General features: G+C 36.1%; 1 protein-coding gene and 1 long non-coding RNA gene across 11 annotated transcripts in view; both read right to left on the bottom strand.

The window, feature by feature from the left end:
* The window catches only part of LOC127847409 (ATP-binding cassette sub-family C member 10-like), a 67,964-nt gene extending 48,701 nt beyond the window's left edge, over positions 1-19,263 (bottom strand). For 9 of the 10 annotated variants that reach the window (XM_052379287.1, XM_052379291.1, XM_052379281.1 and 6 more), the window contains exons 1-9: positions 19,019-19,263; positions 10,831-12,355; positions 10,073-10,198; positions 9,480-9,707; positions 7,857-8,019; positions 6,324-6,535; positions 4,612-4,863; positions 3,936-4,034; positions 2,384-2,573 (exon numbers count right to left, since the gene is read on the bottom strand). In XM_052379287.1, the coding sequence (XP_052235247.1) occupies positions 2,384-2,573; positions 3,936-4,034; positions 4,612-4,863; positions 6,324-6,535; positions 7,857-8,019; positions 9,480-9,707; positions 10,073-10,198; positions 10,831-12,355; positions 19,019-19,077 (2,854 nt within the window). In that variant the 5' untranslated portion in view covers positions 19,078-19,263. Of the gene's footprint in view, positions 1-2,383; positions 2,574-3,935; positions 4,035-4,611; positions 4,864-6,323; positions 6,536-7,856; positions 8,020-9,479; positions 9,708-10,072; positions 10,199-10,830; positions 12,356-18,771; positions 18,907-19,018 lie in introns of those variants that run through there. The other variant, XM_052379290.1, reaches the window with a different exon arrangement.
* Positions 19,264-20,712: 1,449 nt separating this feature from the next.
* On the bottom strand, positions 20,713-21,806 carry LOC127847430 (uncharacterized). Its single transcript, XR_008033962.1, has 2 exons — positions 21,686-21,806; positions 20,713-21,529 (listed from the first exon to the last, which is right to left on the bottom strand). It is a non-coding gene; the product is annotated as an uncharacterized LOC127847430 (long non-coding RNA).
* Between the last annotated feature and the right edge of the window lie 4,587 nt (positions 21,807-26,393).

Below are 26,393 nucleotides of genomic sequence, written 5' to 3' on the forward strand. Positions count from 1 at the left end.
TAGCATAAATATTTTGAAGTTTAACTATAACTTCTGATAATTATTTCTTACCATGTCTCAAATATAATTTTCAAGATATGGTAAGATTAAAAACTAATAAAAGCAGAACAATAATAAACAAGAGCTGTGTTCATGAAACACAATGCCCCCTACTGCGCCGCTTTGAAGCCATATATTTTACCCTTGACCTTGAAGGATGATCTTGACCTTTCACCACTCAAAATATGCAGCTCCATGAGATACGCATGCATGCCAACTATGGAGTTGCTATCTTCAATATTGCAAAATTTGACCTTTGACCTTGAAGGATGACCTTGACCTTTGACCTTTCACCCCCAAAATGTGCAGCTCCATGTGATACACATGCATGCCAAATATAGAGTTGATATCTTCAATATTGCAAAATTTGACCTTGACCTTAAAGGATGACTTTGACCTTTCACCACTCAAAATGTGTAGCTCCACGAGATACGCATGCATGCAAAATATCGAGTTGATATCTTCAATATTGCAAAATTTGACCTTTGACCTTGACCTTGAAGGATGACCTTGACCTTTCACCACTCAAAATGTGCAGCTTCATGAGATATGCATGAATGCCAAATACCAAATTGCTATCTTCAATATTGCAAAATTTGACCTTTAACCTTGAACTTTCAACACTCAAAATGTGCAGTTCAAAGAGATACACATGCATGCCAAATATCAAGTTACTATCTTCAATATTGCAAAATTTGACCTTTGACCTTGACCGTTCACCTTGAAGGATGACCTTGACCTTAACCTTTCACCACTCAAAATGTGCAGCTCCATGAAATACACATGCATGCCAAATATCAAGTTGCTATCTTCAATATTGCAAAAGTTATGGGCAATGTTAAAGTTTTTCGACGGACAGACGAATGGACGGACAGACTGACGGACGAACAGACAGTTCAAAAACTATATGCCACCCTTCAGGGGCATAAAAAGGTTATGGCGAAAGTAAAAGTTTTCGGACGGATGGACAGATGCCATATATTTGACCTTGAAGGATGACCTTGACCTTCCACCTTTTAAAATGTGCATCTCCATGAGATACACATGCATGCCAAATATCAAGTTGCTATCTTCAATATCGAAAAAGTGATGACCAATGTTAAAGTTTTCGGATGGACGGACAGAAGCCATATATTTGACATTTGACCTTGAAGGATGACCTTGACAATCACCTTTCACTACTCAAAATGTGCAACTTCATGAGATACACATGCATGCAAAATATCAAGTTGCTATCTTCAATATTGAAAACGTTATGGCCAATGTTAAAGTTTTCGAACGGACAGACGCCATATATTTGACATTTGACCTTGAAGGATGACCTTGACCTTCACTTTTCACTACTCAAATTGTGCAGCTTCATGAGATACACATGCATGCAAAATATCAAGTTGCTTTCTTGAATATTGAAAAAGTTATGGTCAATGCTAAAGTTTTCGGACGAACAGACGCCATATATTTGACATTTGACCTTGAGGGATGACCTTGACCTTCCACCTCTCAAAATGTTTAGCTCCTTGAGATACACATGCATGCCAAATATCAAGTTGATATCTTGACTATTGAAAAAGTTATGGCCAATGTTAAAGTTTTCGGACGGACGGACAGACGCCATATACATGTATTTTACATTTGACCTTGAAGGATAACCTTGAGCTTCACCTTAAACCACTCAAAATGTGCAGCTCCTTGAGATGCACAAGTATTCCAAATACCAAGTTGCTATGTTCAATATTGAAAAAGTTATGGCCATTAAAGTTTTCGGACGGACAGACAGACTGACACACTGACTGACTGACGGACAGTTCAACTGCTATATGCCACCCTAGTTGCAATAATTCAACTCTAAGCTTTATAGCCCAATGGGCTGCTAGAGCCGCCATAGCAAAAATTATCAAAGGCTCTGGGAGTCCGTTTATATGGACTATATGCCACCCTACCAGGGGCATAAAAAGTTAATTAAAAAAGTTTACAAAACCAATACTGACTTTTAACAAAACTTCTTAACAAAAATTGTTGTCAGTTTGCATAGAAAACTTTCAAGTGATCAAATAAGCCCCACTTGGTGAAAACTGGGCTGAATCCATATGCGTTAAATGAAATCAAAGATCAGCCTGTGCAGTCCATGCAGGCTCATCAGGGACAACACTTTACGATTTTATGAAATTTTATAAGTTTAAAGGAAATCACTTCAGAAACAAAAATCCACTTAAGGTAGAAAGTGTCGTCCCTGATCAGCCAGAGCATACTGCACAGGCTTATCTGTGACAACACTTTGCGCACATGCATTAAGCCAAGAACGAAGCCAATGTATATGTAGACTGAATATAACTCCATTATGTACCTGTTTTTACAATGCGCCCATTGTCGAGTACTATGATCATGTCAGCCTTGCTGAGGAACTTGGTGTGGTGCGTGCACAGAATGCGTGTCCGGCCACCCAGCAATCCCATGATGCACCGCTGGTACAGATGCTGTGCCACGTGAGCATCAACCGCTGCCAGAGGGTCGTCCAGCAGTATCACGTCCTTGTCCTGTGTCAAGGTGATGTTGTGAAAGGGAAAATATATGACCTGAGCTCTGGGAAAACAGGGTTTAATGCATTTGCGTAAAAGTGTTGACCCAGATTAGCCTGTGCAGTCTGTAAAGGCTAATCAGGGACGACATTTTCCGCTTTTTAAGAAATTTTTATTTAAACAAAGTCCCTTTTTTAAAAAAAATCTTGTAAATGCATTAAAAATGTCATCCTTAATAAGCCTCTGAGGACTGCACAGGCTAATCTGGGACAACACTTAATGTACATGAGGACTGCACAGGCTTATCTGGGACAACACTTACTGTACATGAGGACTGCACAGGCTAATCTGGGACAACACTTAATGTACATGAGGACTGCACAGGCTTATCTGGGACAACACTTAATGTACATGAGGACTGCACAGGCTTATCTGGGACAACACTTAATGTACATGAGGACTGCACAGGCTTATCTGGGACAACACTTAATGTACATGAGGACTGCACAGGCTTATCTGGGACAACACTTAATGTACATGAGGACTGCACAGGCTTATCTGGGACAACACTTACTGTACATGAGGACTGCACAGGCTAATCTGGGACAACACTTACTGTACATGAGGACTGCACAGGCTTATCTGGGACAACACTTAATGTACATGAGGACTGCACAGGCTTATCTGGGACAACACTTACTGTACATGAGGACTGCACAGGCTAATCTGGGACAACACTTACTGTACATGAGGACTGCACAGGCTTATCTGGGACAACACTTAATGTACATGAGGACTGCACAGGCTTATCTGGGACAACACTTACTGTACATGAGGACTGCACAGGCTAATCTGGGACAACACTTACTGTACATGAGGACTGCACAGGCTAATCTGGGACAACACTTACTGTACATGAATTAAGGAAAACTGCCTCTGCTGTGGGCAGACATGCTTTTTTTAACAAACAAGACTAATTATCAAACTAAGCTGAGAACAAATATTCTGACCACGTTTCATGAGGATTTAACTATGAATGTGACTTCTAGTGTGGTAACAAGCTTTTACATTACCTTGTGACCTAAATTTTGACCAAGTTTCAAACTTGGCCAATACATCATTGGTACAAAATTAATTATCTGAACAAGTTTTATAAAGATTGACAATAATCGACTAGTGTTTACAAGGTAAATAATAACATAGAAGACAGACAGCGTATGATGGACAAAAGGCGATCACAAAAGCTTATCAATAAATGTTGGATGATACGAAAGTGAGCATAACCTGTAAAAAAGGCTAAATGCAGATAACTCAAGAGCCAGTATTCCACCTTTCGTGTCATATCCCTAGAAATGTGAGTCTCACAGTTGTTAGTCTTACCTGGTACACAGCCCTTGCCAGTGCCACCCGTGACTTCTGACCTCCACTCAAGGTCACTCCATTCTCTCCAACCTCCGTCATGTCCCCAGCTGGTAATATCTGCATTTGGCAAACAAGATGTATTAGGTTCTTGATATTCATGACATTTCAAATTCTAACATAAATGGCACCGTCCCAATTTACTCATTAAACATTCATTTTTAAAGTACATTCCCTAATGAATGTCGCCACCTCACAATCTATTTCACCTTCTTGTCTCTGCCTTATTGAGCAGCATCATGCGAAAATGGGTCTTTTTTCATATGCCGCCAGAGATGCTCCAGACAAGCCTGTGATTTGCTAAACCTTGCATGACTTTATAGCGGACAGGGTGAATATGAAAGCTGGTTTGGAGCTTCGCTGGCCACATAAGATCTATTTTCCCATGACACAACTCAATTTATACCTTCATGTTGCTGTAAACACATTATGCTTGTGTGTAAATCCTTAAGTCCATCTCACAAAAGAAACTAAAATGCATTTATATAATTTCTTATTCTTTCAAATTAGCCTTTTAACTAAAAATTCACAGACTTAAAAAAATAAATATTTTGGTACTTTTGAATCAATATAAGCATTACATTAAGCAATAAAATCAGACAAATTACCTGAACAAATCTAGAAAGATCACACCAACCTGAAGATCCTCCGTCAATGCACAGGCATCAATCACCTTTTCATACTTCACACTGTTAAATGGGCTCCCAAACAGGATGTTATCCCTCACAGTGGCATGCTGTATCCATGGCTCCTGGGTTGCTATGGCGAATCCAAGGTCAAGGCCATTCACTCGGATGTGACCCCTCACCCTGTGCATCTCAGCCAATAGGCAACTGAGTAGAGAGCTCTTCCCTGCGCCAACTTTACCTATCACTCCTACAAACTGGCCCTAATGATGGGAAAGATGAGTTCATTTGCAAAACCTTTTGGGTATAGAAGAAAACTAAATCAATTGTGTTCAGGACAACAACCTCGAACAAGTTGGGAAAGATAGGGACTAAATGTTTACAAACTCTATTTAAAGACAAATTTGTTACAGAGTCATTGAAAAATTGCAAATTAAAATCAGACATTTTAATTCATAAATTTCACACACAAAAAATAATGTGTACAATCGTTTGGGTCAGGAGTTTTTCAATAGGTAGGTTGGGTTGTTCATAAAACAAATTCACAGAATAATCTTACAATTAAATCTTTAACTGTTTAATAATATGTCTATTTTACGAGTAATAATCTAATTAAACAAGATGTGTTTGTGAAACACAATGTCCCCCTATACGATGTTTGACCTTGTAGGATGACCTTGACCTTGTGAAGGATGACCTTGACCTTTCACCACTCAAAATGTGCAGCTCCATGAGATACACATGCATGCCAAATATCAAGTTACTATCTTCAATATTGCAAAAGTATTCATAAAATAAGCAATTTGGGCCACATATATTTGACCTCTGACCTTGAAGGATGACCTTGACCTTGACCTTTCACCACTCAAAATGTGCAGCTCCATGAGATGCACATGCATGCCAAATATCAAGTTGCTATCTTCAATATTGCAAAAGTATTTATAAAATAAGCGATTTGGGCCACATATATTTGACCTCTGACCTTGAAGGATGACCTTGACCTTGACCTTTCACCACTCAAAATGTGCAGCTCCATGAGATACACATGCATGCCAAATATCAAGTTGCTATCTTCAATATTGCAAAAGTATTCATAAAATGAGCGATTTTGGCCACATATATTTGACCTCTGACCTTGAAGGATGACCTTGACCTTGACCTTTCACCACTCAAAATGTGCAGCTTCATGAGATACACATGCATGCCAAATATGAAGTTGCTATCTTCAATATAGCAAAAGTTATTGCAAAATGTTAAAGTTGGCGCAAACAGACCAACAGACCAACAGACAGACCAACAGACAGACCAACAGACAGACAGGGCAAAAACAATATGTCCCCCACTACTATAGTGGGGGACATAAAAATTTGCAATTATATAAAGATGGGTACAAATGTACCAGTGCTGTATAAACAAGAGCTGTGTTTGTGAAACACAATGCCCCCTACTGCGCCTCTTTGAAGCCATATATTTGACCTTTGACCTTAAAGGATGACCTTGACCTTTCACCACTCCAAATGTGCAGCACCATGAGATGCACATGCATGCCAAATATTTAGTTGCTATCTTCAATATTGCAAAAGTTATGACCAAGGTTAAAGTTTTGGGACAGAAACACAGACACACACATACAATGACAGACAGACAGGCAGGCAAAAAACAATATACCCCCGATCATTCGATCCGGGGGGCATAAAAAGCATACCCTTCAAGAAACAGTTACCTTAAGTACACGAAAGTTGAGATCCACTAAACTAAAAGTTGTCTCCCCTAACTCTTCTTGAGATATTTCTATTTCCATGTTATTCACATGTACTTCACTGTTCTCTTTATGAACTCCAGCAGAGCTTGAGTGGCCCCTATGGCCAGATTCAGCCGCCACCTTCCAGTTGAACTCGGCATCCTGTATTTGCAGGACACAGTCATCTGGTAACACTTTAAATAGAGGTAGACACTGTTATCTTTTCAGACAAAAATTAAAAATGAGGCTTGCTCTTGGAAAAGCTGGTATAATGCATGTACATATAGTGTAGTCCCAGATTAGCCTAAACAGTCTGCATAGGCTAATCAGGGACAACCCTTTTGCCCTAAATTGGATTTTTGCCAAACAAAAACTTCCTTTATGACAAAACTGCCATAAATAGGAAAGTGTCATCCCTGATTAGCCTGTGCCTGAACAAGCAAAGTTCAATTAATAGCCCCATGGATATTATTACCTGGTCTGAAATCAAACTAAATTCTATCAGTATTAAGCTAGGACCCTGAATCATTTAAATCTCAGCTGCTGTCACATATGAAGAGGCGAATATAAATGTGGCCAAACATTTGTTTGCAGTCCCAAGAATACAACACATATATAAAGAAATAAATTTAAAAAAATAAACAGTAGAATATTAATGCAAATAAAAGCTACCACTTTTTCCAGGAAAAATAGAAAAGGACTCTCTGACTGTGTATATTTGGCTGTTAATGCCAAGTTAAATTTATATGGCTTACTAAACGTATGGGCATTATTATTTGCTATTAATATATTAATTTGTTTATTGATTGATTTCTCTGTAAATTAAACTATATTGGAAAATAATGCAAATAGTTACAATTGAAAAATTATGAGAATAAATGGGTATTGAACAAGAGTCTTCAAGGTGTAAAACAGATGCTCGAAACAATTTACTACAGAACTTAACATTATGTTAAGATGATAATATTGAACATATTGTTTGTTTGCAAGGGGCTCCAAAAGTCATGGGAAGGCACTAAATAAGCCTAATTCTGGGAAAACAGGGCTTAATGCATGTGCATAATGTTCTATATAATTTTAGATATAATATTTGGACATAGATGTTAGGCAGAGTGCGTACACTTTCCGTCAAAACTGGATTTTTATTTTGAGAAGACTTCCTTCAAATGAAAAATTCCATACATGGGGAAAGTTTCATCCCTGATTAGCCAGTGCAACCTGCACAGGCTTATATCGGACAACATTTAAAGCATAAGCCTTGAGTCCAGTTTTTCCAAAACATGGTTCTTTTAGTGCCTTTCTATGACCTTGCTAACAAACAATAAGTTCAAATTACCAGCTGAACATATTGTGAATTATTTTAGCAAATCGCTTAGAGCATCCATTTTTCATGTTGGAGACTCTTGTACATAGCCCATACAAGCTCTTTTTTTTTAAAAGGTTGTCTATTTGCTATATATTTTAAGTCACTTTAAAATCAATCAATAAACATACATTTGATTATTTAATACTTACCTTCACTTGATGAGTAGTAGAGTTCAAGGTCAAGGTCAGGCAAGGCCACAAACTGCTGGACCCTCTGCATGGACACCCAGGCCTCCATTAGCCCATTGAGGAACCACGGGAAGGCATTTAGTAGGCTGATCAGCATCAAGAACAACGACAGGCTCGTGAACACCTGAATGGGAACATGTGTATGTGCATGTTGGAACTATGATTTTGCATGGCACATTTGGTTGGTGTTGATTTCAGCATGTTTAGCATACACAGGTCTTCAAAATCTTATGATGATTTAGATAACACATAACTGATATGGTAATACTCTTAGATTTCTGGCTTGGATATAATTTGTTCAAAACCAAATGATACGTTGCTTTGTGTTTGATTGCTTATTTATTTTAGCTCGATTGCATATAAAGCTAAAGGCTTATTTGAAACAATCGCGCGCTGTTTCCTGGCACTAGAACCAGAACTAAGAGTCAATGGGGAATGCTCCCATAGTGGGAATCAAACCCGTGACCTCCCGATTGCTAGGCGGACACCATATCCACTACACCACTGCCACATAATTTGACAATTACAAACGTCACAATCTGACACTTTGTCCACCTTGCTACCAGGAGGTCACAGGTCAGATCCCCACTTTAGGCGCATTCTTTAGATCTCCGCAAAAGACACCAAGTAATGGTTCCAGTACCAGGAAACGGACTCCTGAGGGTTTCAAATAAGCCTAAGGCGTTCAATGCAATCGAGCTTAAATAAATAGGTAAAAACTAATCTGACAATTTGGGGACGTAGTCACCTAAAAATTCATAGACTTAGGTGTCAGAATAAAAAAATATCCTTTAAAACTCTGCATCATTCTTAAAGTAGACATTGTGCTAATGAAATAATCACTAGTGGAAGCCTGTATATATTCAAATGCTGGACAAATTTTCTTGGTTATAAGTCTTCATTCTCAAGTCTAAGAAAGGGTGAATACAGGCCCAAATCTCCAGATCAGATACAATTTCATCTGGTTTGATGGGAATGCTTGGAATTGTTCCAGAGTTGGGTCTTGTTTCTACACAATCTCAACAATAAGGTTTCCATAATTAGTATTTGTAAGTTAATCTAAAAGGCGATATGTAACCTTACGTATATCAAGAATCTGTTTCCATTACCATACAATATTACTATAGTTTCGATATATTTATGACTCGATCAATTTGCTTTTTTTAATGAAAGCTGTGATTATACAGGACTATGAGGTAAAGGATAGAGTTGGTAAAAGTTGTATGTATAGGGGAATCAATAGAGTTGGGATTACACATATCAATGCTGGAAAGGGTGAACGGTAAACATTTTATGAACTGTAATTTTTGTTCAGTGATAAACATGATCAAGTAGACTTACTAAAGATTCGATACCCACTTAAAGATAAGATAACGATAAGTTTTTAATTAAGACCACTATTTCAATTGTGGTGCAAATGGGAATTTAACATAACCAAAAATACTTTGAACCAGTTCTCATTTCAATTTATAACAATAAAAATAAAGGTATTTACATTTTGTTCCATTTACATATTACAGCATATTATACTTTGATGGTGCCCTTCCAAATGCTTTTACAGAGTATTGCATTATATTTTCCTACCTTGGCAGCTGTTAGCTGGTTCCCCAGCAGAGAATACGTCGTAAATGTGAGAATGGAAATGACAACCGGCGTTGTGGCCGAGAGGAACACACACATGGCATCCAGGTACTTCATGCCAGTCAAACTCTTCAACTCGGCGTCTCTGAGACGTCTGATCTTGGACTCAAAGTGATCCTCCCACGCGTAGAACTTCACCACTCGAATACCAAACAGAATTTCATTCATTACCTGAAATTTGCACAAATAATGCCAAATAAAAATTTATTACTTACCTAAAATTTTTGTAAAAGAAAACAACTTCAATATTACTGATTGGCTGTTTTTTGTATGTGTTTCCCATGATACCAAAGGGCTAATCTGGGTCTGTTCGAAAAAGGAAGTTTGGAAATTTTAAGGTGAAGTTTTTACTGAAAACCAGTACCAACCTTTTTGAGAAGTTTTAAACAAATACCAGTGTTCTAATGTTTAAGGGGAACTATGTTTCCCAAATCACCCTCTTGATGAGCCTTGATTTTAGAAAGAGCTTCGTATATGGATTAAGCCCCTTTTCCCACAACGGGGCTCAATTTTATTTACTACGATATCTTGCCCACCTTGACTCTGTTATCTTTCTGCTCCATCATGGCCTTACTCAACTGACCAATCTTGATGGCGAGCCAGCGGTTGATAGGAATCAGGAGGATTGCAAAGGCCAAACCAGCAAGGCATGACACACCCACCTGAATAAGAATGAGACAAAGGATTCATATGAGACACGTTCTGGGAAAACTCAGCTTAATTCATGTTCATGGTGTAGTCCAAGATCAGCCTGTGCAGTTTGCAAAGGCTAATCAGGGGCCAAACTTTCAGCAAACACTGGATTTTTGTTTATAACAGACTTTCTTTAGACAAAAGATTACACAAAGCGGAATACGTCCCTGATTACAGTAGCCTGTGCAGACAGCGCAGACTAATTTGGGAAGACACTTTATGCACTTGCATTAAGCCCAGTTTTCCAGAGCAAGGCTCCAATGATGGAATTCATTTCCGGTGCACTGACAATACAACAATGTCTGACATATTCTACTCATCTCAAGGTTTCAATTAAAATAAAAATATATCACAACTAATTATAGTTTTTACTGAGTATAAACTCTAAAACTGGCTTTCATACTGACTTGAAATGCCTTTCTTTAAAAAAAAGTTATTGTTCACAATTCATACAAAACAAGAACAGACAGTCAAAATTCAAACATGTAACTGTAAATGTACTTATTCATTTTGATTTTTTTTTTACTAAATAAACATTTTAAATATATTTGAGTTTTTACTGGGTACATGGTGTATTACATAATGATATAGCACCACAAACCTGTTGATGAAGGAGATAGACACCAAATGCTATCAGAAAGGGAGTGCTCCAAAATGTGAGAAAACTGGGACAAAAGTTCACAATCCGGTCTGTATCTGTGCTCATTAAGTTGGTGATTTGTCCGCTCGAGAATTTACCTGCACTCACATTGCTTACAGAGAGAGACTTTCGGTAGATGGTTGTTATAATTGCAGCTCTGATTTTCAAGCCTATGACACTGCAGTAGTAGTCAAACTGAGTAGAACAGACTGATCCCAGCAAAGTGGCCGCAAACAGCCCCACAGCATACCAGTAGCCATGGGATTCAGGCTCGGTATTTGATTCCATGTATGTAACAAGCCGGTTAAGTAAGATTGGTCCAAGAACACCTAATATATCTGCCAGAAATTTGAGAATTCCAAGAGGGTAATATTCCCACCCAAATGCTTTATTAAGAGCTTTGAAAAGTGTTATTTTACTTTCTCCGTGTTCTATTTTACTTTCTCCGTGTTCTAAAGGCACAGTTCTGGGCGCATGTTGTCTTGAAAATGCTACATCTGGTACCGTGCTTACACTGTTTGAACTCAACGATATGTTGGAGCTTAGAGAGGGATTTAATTTATTACTTAGTTTTCTGTCACACTTTCCGGTTAGTATGGTTGTGAATTTCATGAACAACAGTCCAGTACTAAGCCTCACCGGCAACATAAAGACATCACTCGCACCCTGTAGCGACCTTCTGGCGCCTTTAGCCAGAATATGTTGCACCCAGTGGAACGTTAGCCAAGAAAGACAATTCACATTTTCTTCAGCTACTTTAGTTGCTTCTCTTGTTTGTGAAATGCTCCTATAATTAGTGCCAGGTTGACTTAATAAGGGGCTTCTAGCTTCAAAACTTTCATTAATAGCCCTATAATACACATCATTTTCTTCTACGATCACCCGTTCTGATCCTGGCACTAATGTCAAAAAGTAGCACAACAGAAGAAATGTGGACACATAAACACTATATTCTTCCACTGAATTTTGCAATGGGGATTTATTTAATCTTTGAAGAATATTTGTATGCAGCTGTGCTGCTGTAGAGACACATGGTAGTATCATCATAACAATCATTGGTTTAGCTCCACGCCAGCTCGACCAATCAAGATACTTTAACCGATAAACATAAAAACAATGCAATAGCCATGAAAATGACACTGTACACGTTGTTACTATATCTGAATAGCTCACTTCAAATTTGTTCAGATATTTTGTACCAATCGGTATGAAAACTGCTGTAAAGGTAAGCAGAATCGTCAACACAAGTCTTATTATGACATACCATGGTAATGACAAGTACTTGTATACCCCACGGAAAGAACTCTGGCTTGAAGCAATATAAAATGAACTTGTAATGGCCAGAATTATGTAACTAGGACACACAACAACAATTTGCTCGAAACAATGGCTGAAGTCTCCATTCTTCCAGGTGGAAAAATTCTCTCCATGTCCACAAAACTGGTGCCAAGGTTCGGAAGACATGTCTTTTAAAATGTTTCTTTTTCTGAAATGCACAAAAACATTAGGAATTTTTCATTTGTTTTGCTTAGAATGTTGTTTGTAATAATGCATATTTTGAAGATAAAATACAGTAATCATTGGTTGAGGATCAATAGCTGTAAATGGCTGAAGAGCCTGTATAATTAAACTCAAATAAATTGGTCAAAGGGGAATCCGATTATCCTGTGCTAGTTATACGTGTGAGCTACATACACACAAAATGTAAGCACAGTTTCTCAATAAACTAAAGTTATTGATCTGAACACTTTTTTAAATTCTATGTTCCAGTGACTCTGATCTTGACCCAACTGACCTGGATTAAAAGCAAGGTCTTCATGTAAGGTAATCTATGTACACACACCATTTATGTGCTATATCTCCAACCAAACTCAATATAAAGTGGAAACTGCTTTTCCAAATGTTCAAAGCAAAAAGTGAGCTTGATCTTGACCTGACATTCTCCAACTATAAAACAGTGCTTGATCGAAATGCAAGCTTGCGATATCAAAATCTTTATCAAGATTGGTCTCTGTTACCATTGACCTCTATAGATTGAAATGCACTCCTAAGCTAGGACTTCATTTATCAGCTACCTTATTTTGCGAATATAACACTGCGATGTGTGAATAAGATGGATTTAAAAGTGTAATCTAAATAATGAAGAAAAAAAAAAAATTCTCGAATCAAATAGGGTAAAAATCGTCTATATATCATGCTCTTTTGAATATTGGCACTGATCGCATGATTGCTGTACCTATATACTCATTAAAGCTGAACGCATTCAAGAAGAACCGATGTTTGAGAGAGCTCTAGCTCTTTTATCCGAATCAATAGGTTATCCGAAAGAAGATATACAATTATTTTTTTCAACAAATGAGATGTAGTGCTTGAAATGAAAATGAGACGTAATGGTTGAAATTATTTTATTTTAAAGTGTTATGCCATCTATGAAATAAATGCTGACGGTGTCAAAATAATATTTTTAATTATAGTTATTAGTACCTTAATCATCAAGTTAATGTTTATTGATTTCTATCAAGCGTCTGCCCGATGATTCAGCTGCAGAAATATATAGTGTACGAACTGGTCCAAAACTATTCTAAACTGTCCGGGACAGTTTAGAAACCGTCCGAACGGTTTGTAAACTGTCCCAGACAGTTTACTAAACTGTCCCGGACGGATTACAAATTGTCCGGGACAGTTAAGGAAAGTTTTGGACCGTTCGTGCGCATAAACCGTCCGGGACGGTTTAAAACCGTCCGGGACGGTTTAAACTGTACGGGACAGTTTAGTAAACTGTCCGGGATGGTTTAAACTGTCCGACACGGTATTATTTATATCAACCAATCAGAACACTCCTTACAACAATGCTTTACTTTAGAAGTCGTAATGTAATATCGTTGTCATCTCGAGCGACGCTATTTTTCTCGGACAAAACATGATTTTAAAAATATTCAATCAATCATTGCTGACAAAAACGCCAGAGTTAAAAATGAATATTTTAAGAACTCGAAATAAATGTATTTGCCAACAAAGTATTTAATATTAATATACTAAACTGTCCCGGACGGTTTACAAATTGTCCAGGACGGTTTAGGAAAGTTTTGGACCGTTCGTGCGCATAAACCATCCGGGACGGTTGAAACTGTCCGGGACAGTTTAGTAATTTGTCCGGGACGGTTTAAACTGTCCGACACGGTATTATTTATATCAACCAATCAGAACACTTCTTACAACAATGCTTTACTTTAGAAGTCGTAATGTAATATCGTTGTTATCTCGAGCGACGCTATTTTTCTCGGACAAAACATGATTTTAAAAATATTCAATCAATCATTGCTGACAAAAACGCCAGAGTTAAAAATGAATATTTTAAGTACTCGAAATAAATGTATTTGCCCACAAAGTATTTCTGACATTGGTAACGAATTTTTCTTCTTTTACAGTCGCTGCCCTGAAACTGTCGAGTAACGGTGTAAACTCGGGATATTATGTGGTCATTCTGTTCACATTTCTAGCCAGAGCACCCAATCTTGTCAGTGAGGAGTTAATCACCTCAAGGGACCTATTTGTCTCTAAAGTTCTTGTAATGGAATTAAACACATCCCGACAAGTCTCTAAAAACCGATCTCTGTCCATATTCGCGTACAAATGATAAATTATCGAACAATCACTCGAGTAAACGTTACTAAAAAGGAAATTCTCACTTTCGAAATGGCACACAAATGCGAAGTGTTACGAGTGTTCTGATTGATTGATTGTCTCCTCTTAAGAACCTATACCGTACTAAAATTTATGCCTGTAAACCGTCCGGGACAGTTTAGGAAACCGTCCCGGACAGTTTCCAGGAAGCCGTCCCGGACAGTTTCCTAAACTGTCCCGGACCGTTTGTAATCCACAAATAAATCGCCCGGTACAGTTTACAGACGCACAAGCGGTTCAAAAGTAAGAAACTGTCCGGGACAGTTTAGTAAACTGTCCGGGACAGTTTACAAACCGTCTCGGACGGTTTATAAACGTCCGGGACAGTTTAGAATAGTTTTGGACCAGTTCGTACACCATATGAAACAGGCCGGTTGTCATTTATCAAAGCCGTTGTCGGTTTAGGCTGTACTGACCAGACTCATACCTGACATGCGCGCTAAGCGTAGCTTAGTGAAACAAGTATCAGCTACTTTTGTTTTGGAAATTGTTCCTATAAAGTTAAGATATTACAAAGAAGCGATTCCTGTTTATATTTACTGTTAACATGCGTTCAGCATTTAAATTTTTTTTTTTAAACTAAACAAGACTAGTACCATGTATGGCGTGTATTATTATTTAACATCAGATACAAATGTGTGACCTTAAAATTAATAGCTATTCAATAATTTTATCATTTTTATATCATAAACACCTTGATCCCAGCAATGAAACCAAGTTATTTTACTATTATATTCTGTAGCCAGTAGGTCCTATAAAAAAAGAGGAGGTCCTGTATTTTTTCCCATTTTACAGGACCTACTGTCCAGTAAATATTTGCCTAGTTTGGATTTGACTGAGAATATATAGATAGATAGAAAAACCACACGCTACACATACTACAGGCTTTTGTATTACTGATATTTAATTTCTTCTTTGCATATTCAATTGATAAAAAAACCTCAAATGGATGTCTATTCTTAGTTTGCTGTCTTATTGTACCCTCAATTTATCAATGTTTCTTCAATAATTGAATTTTCAGAAACCTCATTCTTTAAAAGAAATTTTCAAAGTTATTTGGTTAAAGCCACACACTTTGAAATGAAATACATGTTAATCAATACATAAAGATGCAATTTGAAAGTGTGCAAAATTGTCATTAAATCTATAGCCTAGTTAGAATGTAATTTATTATTTTTTTTATTTAAAAACCGAAAGTAGGATTTCTATATACGTATTCTCATATTTTGACCAACGCGATTATTTTTTAGTTTTAAAGCGCAAAATAGACGGATTTCTACCTTGTAACCACCAGATATATTCTAATTGGCATAGATAAAATTAAATCTATAGCCTAGTTAGAAAGTAATATATTATTGTTCAAACGGTACCGCTTTTAAACCGAAAGTAGGATTTGTAGACGTATACGTCTATTTCGACAAATGCGATTATTTTTAAGTTTTAAAGCGCAAAAAAGACGGATTTCTACCTTGTAATCACCAGATATATTCTAAATGGCAAAGATAAAAATATGTTTCTTATTTATACTTAAATTTACTATGCCATGCAGTTAATTTTAAGGTGTGTGGCTTTAAGTCATTTACAAAGTTGAGCAAATATAATCATTTTTCTTAAAATGAATCATCCTCTGAAGCCCCCACTCATGAGATTCAAACTCAGACCTCTTTCCTCTGTGAAGGAAAGTATTCTATCTTGAAATACAAGGGCATGTAAGAGGAAAGTTAGCTATTTAAAATCTATCAACAAATAGATTTGAACAATATTTATATGGTATTAAAATATGCAAACATCCCGTAAGTTTATTTTTAACATGACCTTCGAAACAGAACAGACATCTCTGAATCCCAATACATTACATTCTTAAGTGTTAACAAGGTAAATGTTGACGACTAACAACAGACGACAGACAAAAGGCCATCACAAAATCCAGAGTTTAAAAGAATTTACGATACACGAGATACGTATTTCATACTTTACAAGAGCGAAGGAGTCATACAAAACAGGGCTCGAAATTAACACTCGCACACTCGCATAATGCGAGTGAAAAATACCGATTGCGAGTTAAGTTTTAAGCCACTAGTAATTTTTTGCGAGTAAAGAAATAGTGAAAAAAACAGTAATATTGCTAAATGCGTTTGACGTCATGAACGCTAAACCATAGGTCATAGAACGTCCTAATACCCTTATGCGTATGGGCGCACCTTGTATATAGACTAGTATACTTATAGTACAGATACCAGGATGGTATTGGTACAAATAACGTTAAACAGTCGACTAATTCACACGTGGTCATTGAACTTGAACATACATGGCGTCGAAGCGAAAAATAACTAGTTTCTGTTTGCCCACAGATGGAAATAACAATACGAAAGATAAAGCAAAGTTATCTGTTGAATAAAAAAAAAACGAAACTAAATTATGTTTCCAGCAAAATTTGCGAGAATGTTTTTGATTTTGCGAGTTGGTATTAAAGCTGCTCGCAATGTTTTGCAAGTAGAAAAAAAAAGTTAAATTCGAGCCCTGCAAAAACTAAATTGATTATTAACAACACGCTTACCTCAATTTTAACTTAAATCCAATGCTTTAAACAATAAAGTTACAATGATATGAACTTCCATTTTCTGTTCTTCCTTCCCTTTCTCAAAATTTATTTAAAACCACACTATTTTTTAATAATAAAAGTATAAAATATTAACCATTCTGACCTAAAACACAATATACGAAACCGTACATCCAACTTGTCATTAAAGTCCAGAGTTTACATGAAATTATGTTACACGAGATATGTATTTCATACTATACAGAAGCGAAGGAGTCATAAAAAACTAAATTTAGTATTAACGACACGCTTACATGTACATCAATTTTAACTTTTATCCTTTGCTTAAAACAATAAAGTTACAAAGATATGAACCTCCAATTCTGGTCATCCTTCTCTTTCTCAAAATTATTAAAAACCACACTATGTATCAAATGCTAACCATTCTTACCTAAAACATGATTAAGGAAGCCAAAATATTGACACAGCGAGTTATTTTATTCTTATGGAAGATTAAATTATGCATGACAAAAATACAATCGGAAATATTTTTTACAATCTTTTGATGCTTTAAAAAATATTTTACTGTTAAATAAAATAACACGTCTGACTTGTCGTCATTAAAATCCAGAGTTTGAATGAAATTACGTTACACGAGATACGCATTTCATACCATATCAGAGCAAAAGGAGACATAAAGAACTTAATTTAGTATAAGCAACACCCTTACCTAAATTTAAACTTTAATCCAATTCTTAAAACAATAAAGTTGCACGATACAGTAACATATGCACGCACTTCCATTTTCTGTGTTTTTTTGCGTTCCATTTCTCAAAATTTATTTACAACCACACAAATTCTTAATAACATTTGTATCAAATGCTTACTATAACAAAGCCGTAATCCTGTCGCTGTAAGTTATTTTATTCCTATGAAAATTTAAATTATGCATGACAAACACAAAATCCAAAATAATTTTGGATTCTTTCTATGCTTTAAAACATATTTAACTGCACGACCGACTTGTAGTCATTAAAATCCAGAGTTTAAATGAAAATACTCCACACGAGATATAGATGTATTTCATATCAATTCATGTGTGCTGAACAAAGGGGCAATTATACACTAGGCTTACAATGCTCAAACCAAAAGGTTCCAAATTGTTGCAAACAAATAAATTAAACATTCACATTAATCAATTATAATTACAAGCTATTTGTTTTTGTACTGATATCAATTGTGGTGTGGTCAACCTATGAGAGAATTAGGTGAACCACTGCCCTAATCACACATCAGTCTGAATTAATGTTACTCAGCTTTACATATTCTACTAATTATTAATTAAATAAAATAAAAAAATCTTGACAGAACCTTGTCAAGTTGACGATGCTTATAATTTGAGAAGTTAATGATTTTATAATCATTGAGGGAGGTATTCCAGACGTAAAACATTGCATCATTACATGGAAAACAGCTGCACAACTGTATGCGAAAAGGTAAAACAGTATATTCTATCGAGAACTAACTTGCATAGCAACGTCCGAAATGTGCAAATTCCGACTTCTATTTCGACATCATGAATTCAAGATATAACGTTAACTTAACTGTTGTACAGAAATCAAACAATAAAACTTGTGTTTTGATAAAAAAAATAAGCAAAGCAAACCAAAAAAACTTACCCTTTTAACGGCAAAACAATTAATTTATCCAATATTCAACACATGTATTTCCATTCAAATTATGCCCTTGAACTTTAACGGTTGATTGTCGTTTCGTGCAACTACCAGTTCGTGCCACTAATATTTGTGTTGTTTATTTTTCAAGGTAAGTTTCGTAAGAAATAAATGTGTTTGAAAACTTTCTCGCATGGTAATGGTATATAAAATTCAACTCATCGGACAAATTCAAGAACACAATGACACTTACATGTACCAAGTTTTCTGAACAACCGTACACAGCGCAAAATGTGGCCAGATGAGCCGCATGATGTCTGCAATTTCGTACGCTGAAAATTTCCATATCCACGGGTGTGTTTATGTCAAATGCTAGTGTTTTTCAATTGATTGTATACTTATCTTAAAAACAGCGAAGTAGCGTTCACTTTAATAATTTTTGATGATGTTATTTTGTAAATACTTTCTCGCGTTCTTTTCGAATGTTCATTGGCAGCCATTTTGATTGTTGGTTGTATACTTCCGAAATTATGTGTTTTAATGACTCTCTTAAATGTTTTTAGTGCAGAAATTGTAATTTTAAGTATAGATTTCTCGATTTTTTTTTAAAATATCTTGTTAAGTTATTTGCGTTTAAATTTGATTGTTTGTTGCTTACTTGCGAACTATTTTTTATGTGTACGCTAGTGGATATGTAATCAGGTTACCGTATCTACATCAATGAAATTTAACTGTTGTTTGTTTTTGTTTGTGTTGTTAATATTTTCTAAACGGGTTCAGCTTCGTACGTTAAACGCAATATGAACTTATTTATTAATTTGAGATTAAAATCGCAAAATGTATTATTTAAAATCAAATTTGAAGTGTCTAGCGCGTTAATTGTCTCCTGGGGTTGAATTGTGTTTGGGTTGCTATTAACGCTATTAACGCTTCTGGCGAGAACTCATTTTATAGCGATTGCGCAATAAAAAACACCACTTTTTCGTCATTTTATCAAAAACTGGATTTTTCCCAGATGTGACGAATACGCCATCGTGTAGATCGCGTTCTGGTCCATATACAGGTCAAATTTCAGGCACAGTGTTGGGCCAGTTTTCATGGCCCACAAATCGCGGCTATACTACCTATACAAAGCTTAACGAATTTTAGCCCCCATTATCATTCGTTCAATTGAACGTCATCAATGATGACGTCCAATACATCACTCATTCCATATAAGAATAATTACTAGAGTTGCGACACCTTAAGGGTTTCGCGGGATGGAATGAGTGGAGAGATGAAATCAAATTGAAAATCGATTATTACTAGAGTTGCGACACCTTAAGGGTTTCGCGGGATGGAATGCGTGGAGAGATGAAATAAAATTGAAAATCGATTATTTCTAAAAAAAAATTGGTACGAAAAAATATGTGGGTACGAAAAAAAAAAACAAGAGTGCCAAACTGTCACAAGATACGCCCGTTTTAAGGCTTTGGACAACTTGATAACTTTACCATGACCCATATTTTAACTTGACCTTCATAATCATCTAGACACCACTTCTGACCAAAGTTGGTGAAGATTTGATGAAAACTACTAAAATTAGAAAGCGGACATCATGCTTAATGCTTGAAATGCACTAAGTGACCTCGTGACCTAGTTTTTAACCTGGCATGACCCATATTTGAACTTGACCTACATGTAGATATTGTCTAGACACAACTTCTGACCAAATTTGGTGAAGATCGGATGAAAACTATTTGAATTAGAGAGCGGAAACTGCTGTGGACACCGCCCACCTGCCCGCCCGCTGCCAAGGTGAAACTATAATACGTCCCGTTTTTTTAAAACGGGCGTATAAAAATTGATTTTAGGTTGATGACAATGATAAACAGTTGCCTTTCTATAGTACCCATGCACAGTGAAAAACTCATGTACCTGTGGAAATCATGATTAGATTGAAGGAAAAATGAAACTTACCAATAAACATGTTGTTAAAAATAACTCGTTTCAAAAATCGCGAAAAAAATAAACCCGATGAAAATATCGCAAAATAAAACTGGATAAAAATATTGCATAAAAATATTGCATGTGTTAATCGGTTGCATGTCTCCAATCAGACCTGACTGATATATAATCTATATACTACCTCTGTCCAAGTTTGGTGAATTCAACTTGAACTAGAGCTTTGTCACTGAATGTGACTTATACCCCCATACCACTTTGACGCAGGATAAAAAGTTGTTTAAAAGTTTCGGATGAATACAATTTGAATTAGAGTCCGGACAAAGTGGCGCCGTTGAAAATGCACTAATTGACCCTATGACCTAGTTCTTGACCCGACATGACCCATATTCGAACTTGACCTAGATATCAACTAGATGCAACTACTGACCAAGTTTGGTAAAGATCGGATGAATACAATTTGAATAAGAGTCCGGACAAAGTGGCGCTGTTGAAAATGGACTAATTGACCCTATGACCTAGTTTTTTACCTGGCATGACCCATATTCGAACTTGGCCTAGATATCAACTAGATGCAACTACTGACCAAGTTTGGTGAAGATAAGATTTATACAATTTGAATTAGAGTCCGGACAAAGTAAAATGCACTAATTGACCCTTTGACCTAGTTTTTGACCCAGCATGACCCATATTCGGACTTGACCTAGATATCAACTAGATGCAACTACTGACCAAGTTTGGTGAAGATCGGATGAATACAATTTGAATTAGAGTCCGGACAAAGTGGCGCCGTTGAAAATGCACTAATTGACCCTATGACCTAGTTTTTGACCCGGCATGACCCATATTCGAACTTGGCCTATATATCAACTAGATGCAACTGCTGACCAAGTTTGGTGAAGATCAGATGAATACAATTTGAAATAGAGTCCGGACAAAGTGGCCCCTTTGAAAATGCACTTATTGACCCTATGACCTAGTTTTTGACCCGGCATGACCCATATTCGAACTTTGCCTAGATATCAACTAGATGCAACTGCTGACCAAGTTTGGTGAAGATCGGATGAATACAATTTGAATTAGAGTCCGGACAAAGTGATGCCTTCCGCCCGCCGCCCGCCCGCCGCCCCGCCCGCCCGCCAAGGGGTTTCACATAATACGTCCCGTATTTTATACGGGCGTATAAAAAATTGGGTACGAAAACAAATTAGAGTACGAAAAAAAGGGTACAAACAAAATAAGGGTACAAAAAACTATTTTGGTACGAAAAAAATGGGTACAAATAAAAAATAAGGTACGAAAAAATTTGGGTACGAAACAAATTTGAGTACGAACAAATGGGTACAAAGAAATTTGGGTACGAACAAATTTGTGTACGAAAAAATTGGGTACGAAAAAAATGTGGGTACGAAAAAAAAATGGTTATGAAAACAAATAAGAGTACGAAAAATATAGGGAACGAAAAAAATTAGGGTATGAAAAACTATTTGGGTACGAAAAAAAATGGTTCAAATAAAAATTTGGGTACAAAAAAAATTTGGGAACGAAACAAATTTGGGTACGAAAAAAATGGGTACAAAAAAAAAATTTGGGTATGAAAAAAATTGGGAACGAAAAACATTTGGGTACGAACAAATTGGGTACGAAAAAAGATTTGGGTACAAAAAAATTGGTTACGAAAAAAAATTTGGTAGGAAAAATTGGGTACGAACAAAAATTGGGTACGAAAAAAAAATTGGGTACGAAAAAAAATTTAGTACAAAAAAAGTGGGTACGAAAAAAAAATGGGTACGAACCCATTTGGGTACGAAAAAAAATGGTTACGAAAAAAAAATTGGGGTACAAAAAATGTGGGTACGAAAAAAAAAGTGGGTACGAAAAATATATGGGTACGAAATATTTTGGGTACGAAAAAAAAATCAAATTTGAATTATCTAGTGTGTGAATTGTCTCCTGGGGTTGCTATAAACGCTACATGTACTTCCAGCCAAGCCACGTGTTTATAGCGATTGCGCAATAAAAAAACCACTTTATCGTCATTTTATCAAAAACTTCATTTTTCCCAGAAGTTATCGGCCAGTTTCCAAAAGAGTCAAATCACGGCTATAACCAGGAGCTTAAAGAATTTTAGTCGCCATTATAATTTGTTCAATTGAACATCATCAATAGATGACGTCCAATATATCGCTCATTCCATACGAAAAAAAAGTGGGTACGAAAATTTTTGGTTCGAAAAAATTATACCAAAACAAATTGGGTAGGAAAAAAAATTTGGTAAGAAAATTTGTGTACGGAAAAAAATTGGGTACGAAAAAAATATGGGTACGAAATATTTTGGGTACGAAAACAAATATTTAAAATAAAATTTGAATTGTCTAGCGCGTGAATTGTCTCCTGGGGGTGAATTGTCTTTGGGTTGCTATTAACGCTACATGTACTTCCGGCAAAGCCACGTGTTTATAGCGATTGCGCAATAAAAAACACAACTTTTTCGTCTTTTTATAAAAAACTAGATTTTTCCGAGAAATGATGAATATGCCATCGTGTAGATCGCGTTCTTGTCCATAAACATGTCAAATTTCAGCAAACGTGTTGGGCCAGTTTTCAAGACTCCCAAATCGCAGCTATAACCAGGAGCTTAACGAATTTTAGTCGCCATTATCATTCGTTCAATGAACGTCATCAATTGATGACGTCCAATACATCACTCATTCCATAACTAAAAAAAATGGTACGAAAAAATATGTGGCTACGAAAAAAAAAAAATTGGGTACGAAAACAAATTTGAGTACAAAAAAAGGGTACAAACAAAATAAGGGTAAGAAAAACTATTTTGATACGAAAATAATGGGTACAAATAAAAAATAAGGTACAAACAAATTTGGGTACAAAAAAAAAATTTGAGTACGAACAAATTGGTACGAAGAAATTTGGGTACGAAAAAATTTGTGTACGAAAAAAATTGGGTACGAAAAAAATGTGGGTATGAAAAAAAAATTTGGTTACGAAAACAAATTAGAGTACGAAAAAATATAGGAAACGAAAAAAATGAAGGTACAAAAAACTATTTGGGTACGAAAAAATTGAACATTTGTAAAGACATAAAACAAACTAATAAGATTTTATTTCAAGTTTGGGTGGTGTCCATTGTGGTATGTCAGGTTAGTGTTGTTTTGTCAAAGCATGAATCAAATTTGATGATAAACAAGAAACAATCGGAGACGGGTGATGCTCCCAAAAGGTTTTTTGGTCACAATATTGCACTATATATTCAGATAAAAGGAAACGTCTTGAGGGGCATAACTTTGGACAAAATAATACAATGGATGGTTTAGCAACTTTAAAATTTCAAAGGGCCATAACTCTCTACATTTGTAAATAAATCATCTAACCTGAACCCACTTATAACATGCGCATCTCCTAGAGGTAGTTAAGCGTCCCATAAAGCTTCATTGTATTCCAGTCAGTAGTTGGGGAGAAATAGCCCGGACAAGAATTGCACGACATGTATATGTACAGTTTATAGAAAATTTCAAAGGGCCATAACTCTGTGAAAAATCAACCGACCATAACCGGCTGATAATATGCACATCTCCTGTTGGTAGTGAAGCTTCCCATAAAGTTTCATTGTGTTCCCGTAATAAGTTGCTGAGAAATAGCTCGGACAAGAATTGCACTATATGGAAAATTTCAAAGGGCCCCCTGTGAAAAATCATCCGACGAGAACTGGCTGATAATATGCACATGTCCTCTTGGTAGTGAAGTTTCCCATAAAGTTTTATTGAATTCCAGTCTTTGGTTGCTGACAAATAGCTCGGACAGGAATTGCACTATATGTTCAATGGAAAATTTCAAAGGGCCATAACCCTGTGAAAAATCATCCGACGAAACCAGCTTATAATATGCACATGTCCTCTTGGTAGTGAAGTTTCCCATAAATTTCATTGAATTCCGGTCATTGGTTGCTGAGAAATAGCCTGGACAAAAATTGCACTATATGTACAGTTAATGGAAAATTTCAAACGGCCATACATTGTAACTCTGTGAAAAATCATCCGACTAGAACCGACTATGCACGTCTCCTCTTGGTAGTTAAGCTTCCCATTAAGTTTAATTGAATTCCAGTCATAAGTTGCTGAGAAATAGCCCGCACGAAAATTGTGCACGGACGGACAGACGAAGCGGCGACTATATGCTCCCACCTTAAAAAAATTGGGGGAGCATAATAAAGAAGTTGTGGCAATTTAAAGGTGGTACGCAAACTTTAAAATTGATTAATCAATTATATGCTTATTCTTAGTGAAAAAAAGGCCATAATTGTTACAAAATGCTTGATACAGTTATCTGCTCTTTTTTATACATTGGGGTCATGTTGGTTAAGAAGCAAAATACATGTATGAAAGCAATATGTCAAGGGACATAGAAAATATTTGAGGTGGTATGCAAACTTTAACATAGATTTATCTATAATATGCATATTCTAAGTGAAAAAGGGCCTAATTCTGTTAAAATGCTTGATACAGTTGTCTGCTCTTGTTTATAGATTGGGGTTATGTTGGTAAAGAAGTATGCAAAATATAAAAGCAATATGTCAATGGACATAGGAAATATATTTGAGGTGGTACGCAAACATTCCAATGCGCGTGCCGACGCCGGGGTGAGTAGGATAGCTCCACTATATATATATTTCATATATAATCGTCGAGCTAAAAAGTAAATATACTATAAACAACAAACTAACCTCAATCACAACTTTAATGCAATGCAGTTAAACAATAAAGTTACAAAAAAAAATACAATGATATGCCAGGAATTGAAACTAACTTTTTACTATTGTGGGCAACCATCTTTAGTATTTTGGTTGCCCAGATAAAGAATAACGAGCCCAGAAATATGAACATGTGAATATTATTATACATTCTTTTAATAAAATAATAGATAATTATATACATTTGCTGACAATACACATGTTCAATGCATGATGTATTATTATGAGCCTGAATTGAATCATGTCTTATTCCTAAATATTGAATGTTATTTAATTAGTATTGATCCATGGTGATCAATTGTTTTTCAATTTTTATTGCACTGAATTGTTTTAAGCTTTAAAAAAAGAAGTTTACCAACTTTTGAAATTGAGTTGCCCAGGCCAAAATCTACTTGCCAAGGGCTCACGGGAAACCACTTATTTCCATCCCTGTATGCTCTTCATTTTCTGTTCTTCCATCCCATTCTCAAAATTAATTTTAAAGCACAATATCTTTGAATAACATTTGTATGAATTGCTAACCATTATCACCCAAAAAACAATTTTACAAAGCTGTAATCCTGTCATAGAGATTTAGTTTACTATTATCAGTTTTCTCTTTAAATACCGGCAGCCAGCGATTTTGCCGGTTACATTTACTCTTACATTAACATGCCGGCTACTTTTCCCAAATATATCAAGTAAATGGCATAAATGCTTTCGTTTTACTGCATAGTTGCCGGCCATATAACTGGCTACTCAATTTTTTCTGGAAAACACTGAATAATGCATGACAAACACACAATACTTAAAATCTTACATTCGTTTTTAAAATAAATTGACACTTCCAGCTTGTCGCCATTAAAATCCAAAGATTCAAATAATTTTCCACGAGATACGTCAACAATTGCGTAATCAAATGAATGAAAAACAAGGG

Source organism: Dreissena polymorpha, chromosome 10 (assembly GCF_020536995.1).
Source record: "Dreissena polymorpha isolate Duluth1 chromosome 10, UMN_Dpol_1.0, whole genome shotgun sequence".
Taxonomy (NCBI): Eukaryota; Metazoa; Mollusca; class Bivalvia; order Myida; family Dreissenidae; genus Dreissena; species Dreissena polymorpha.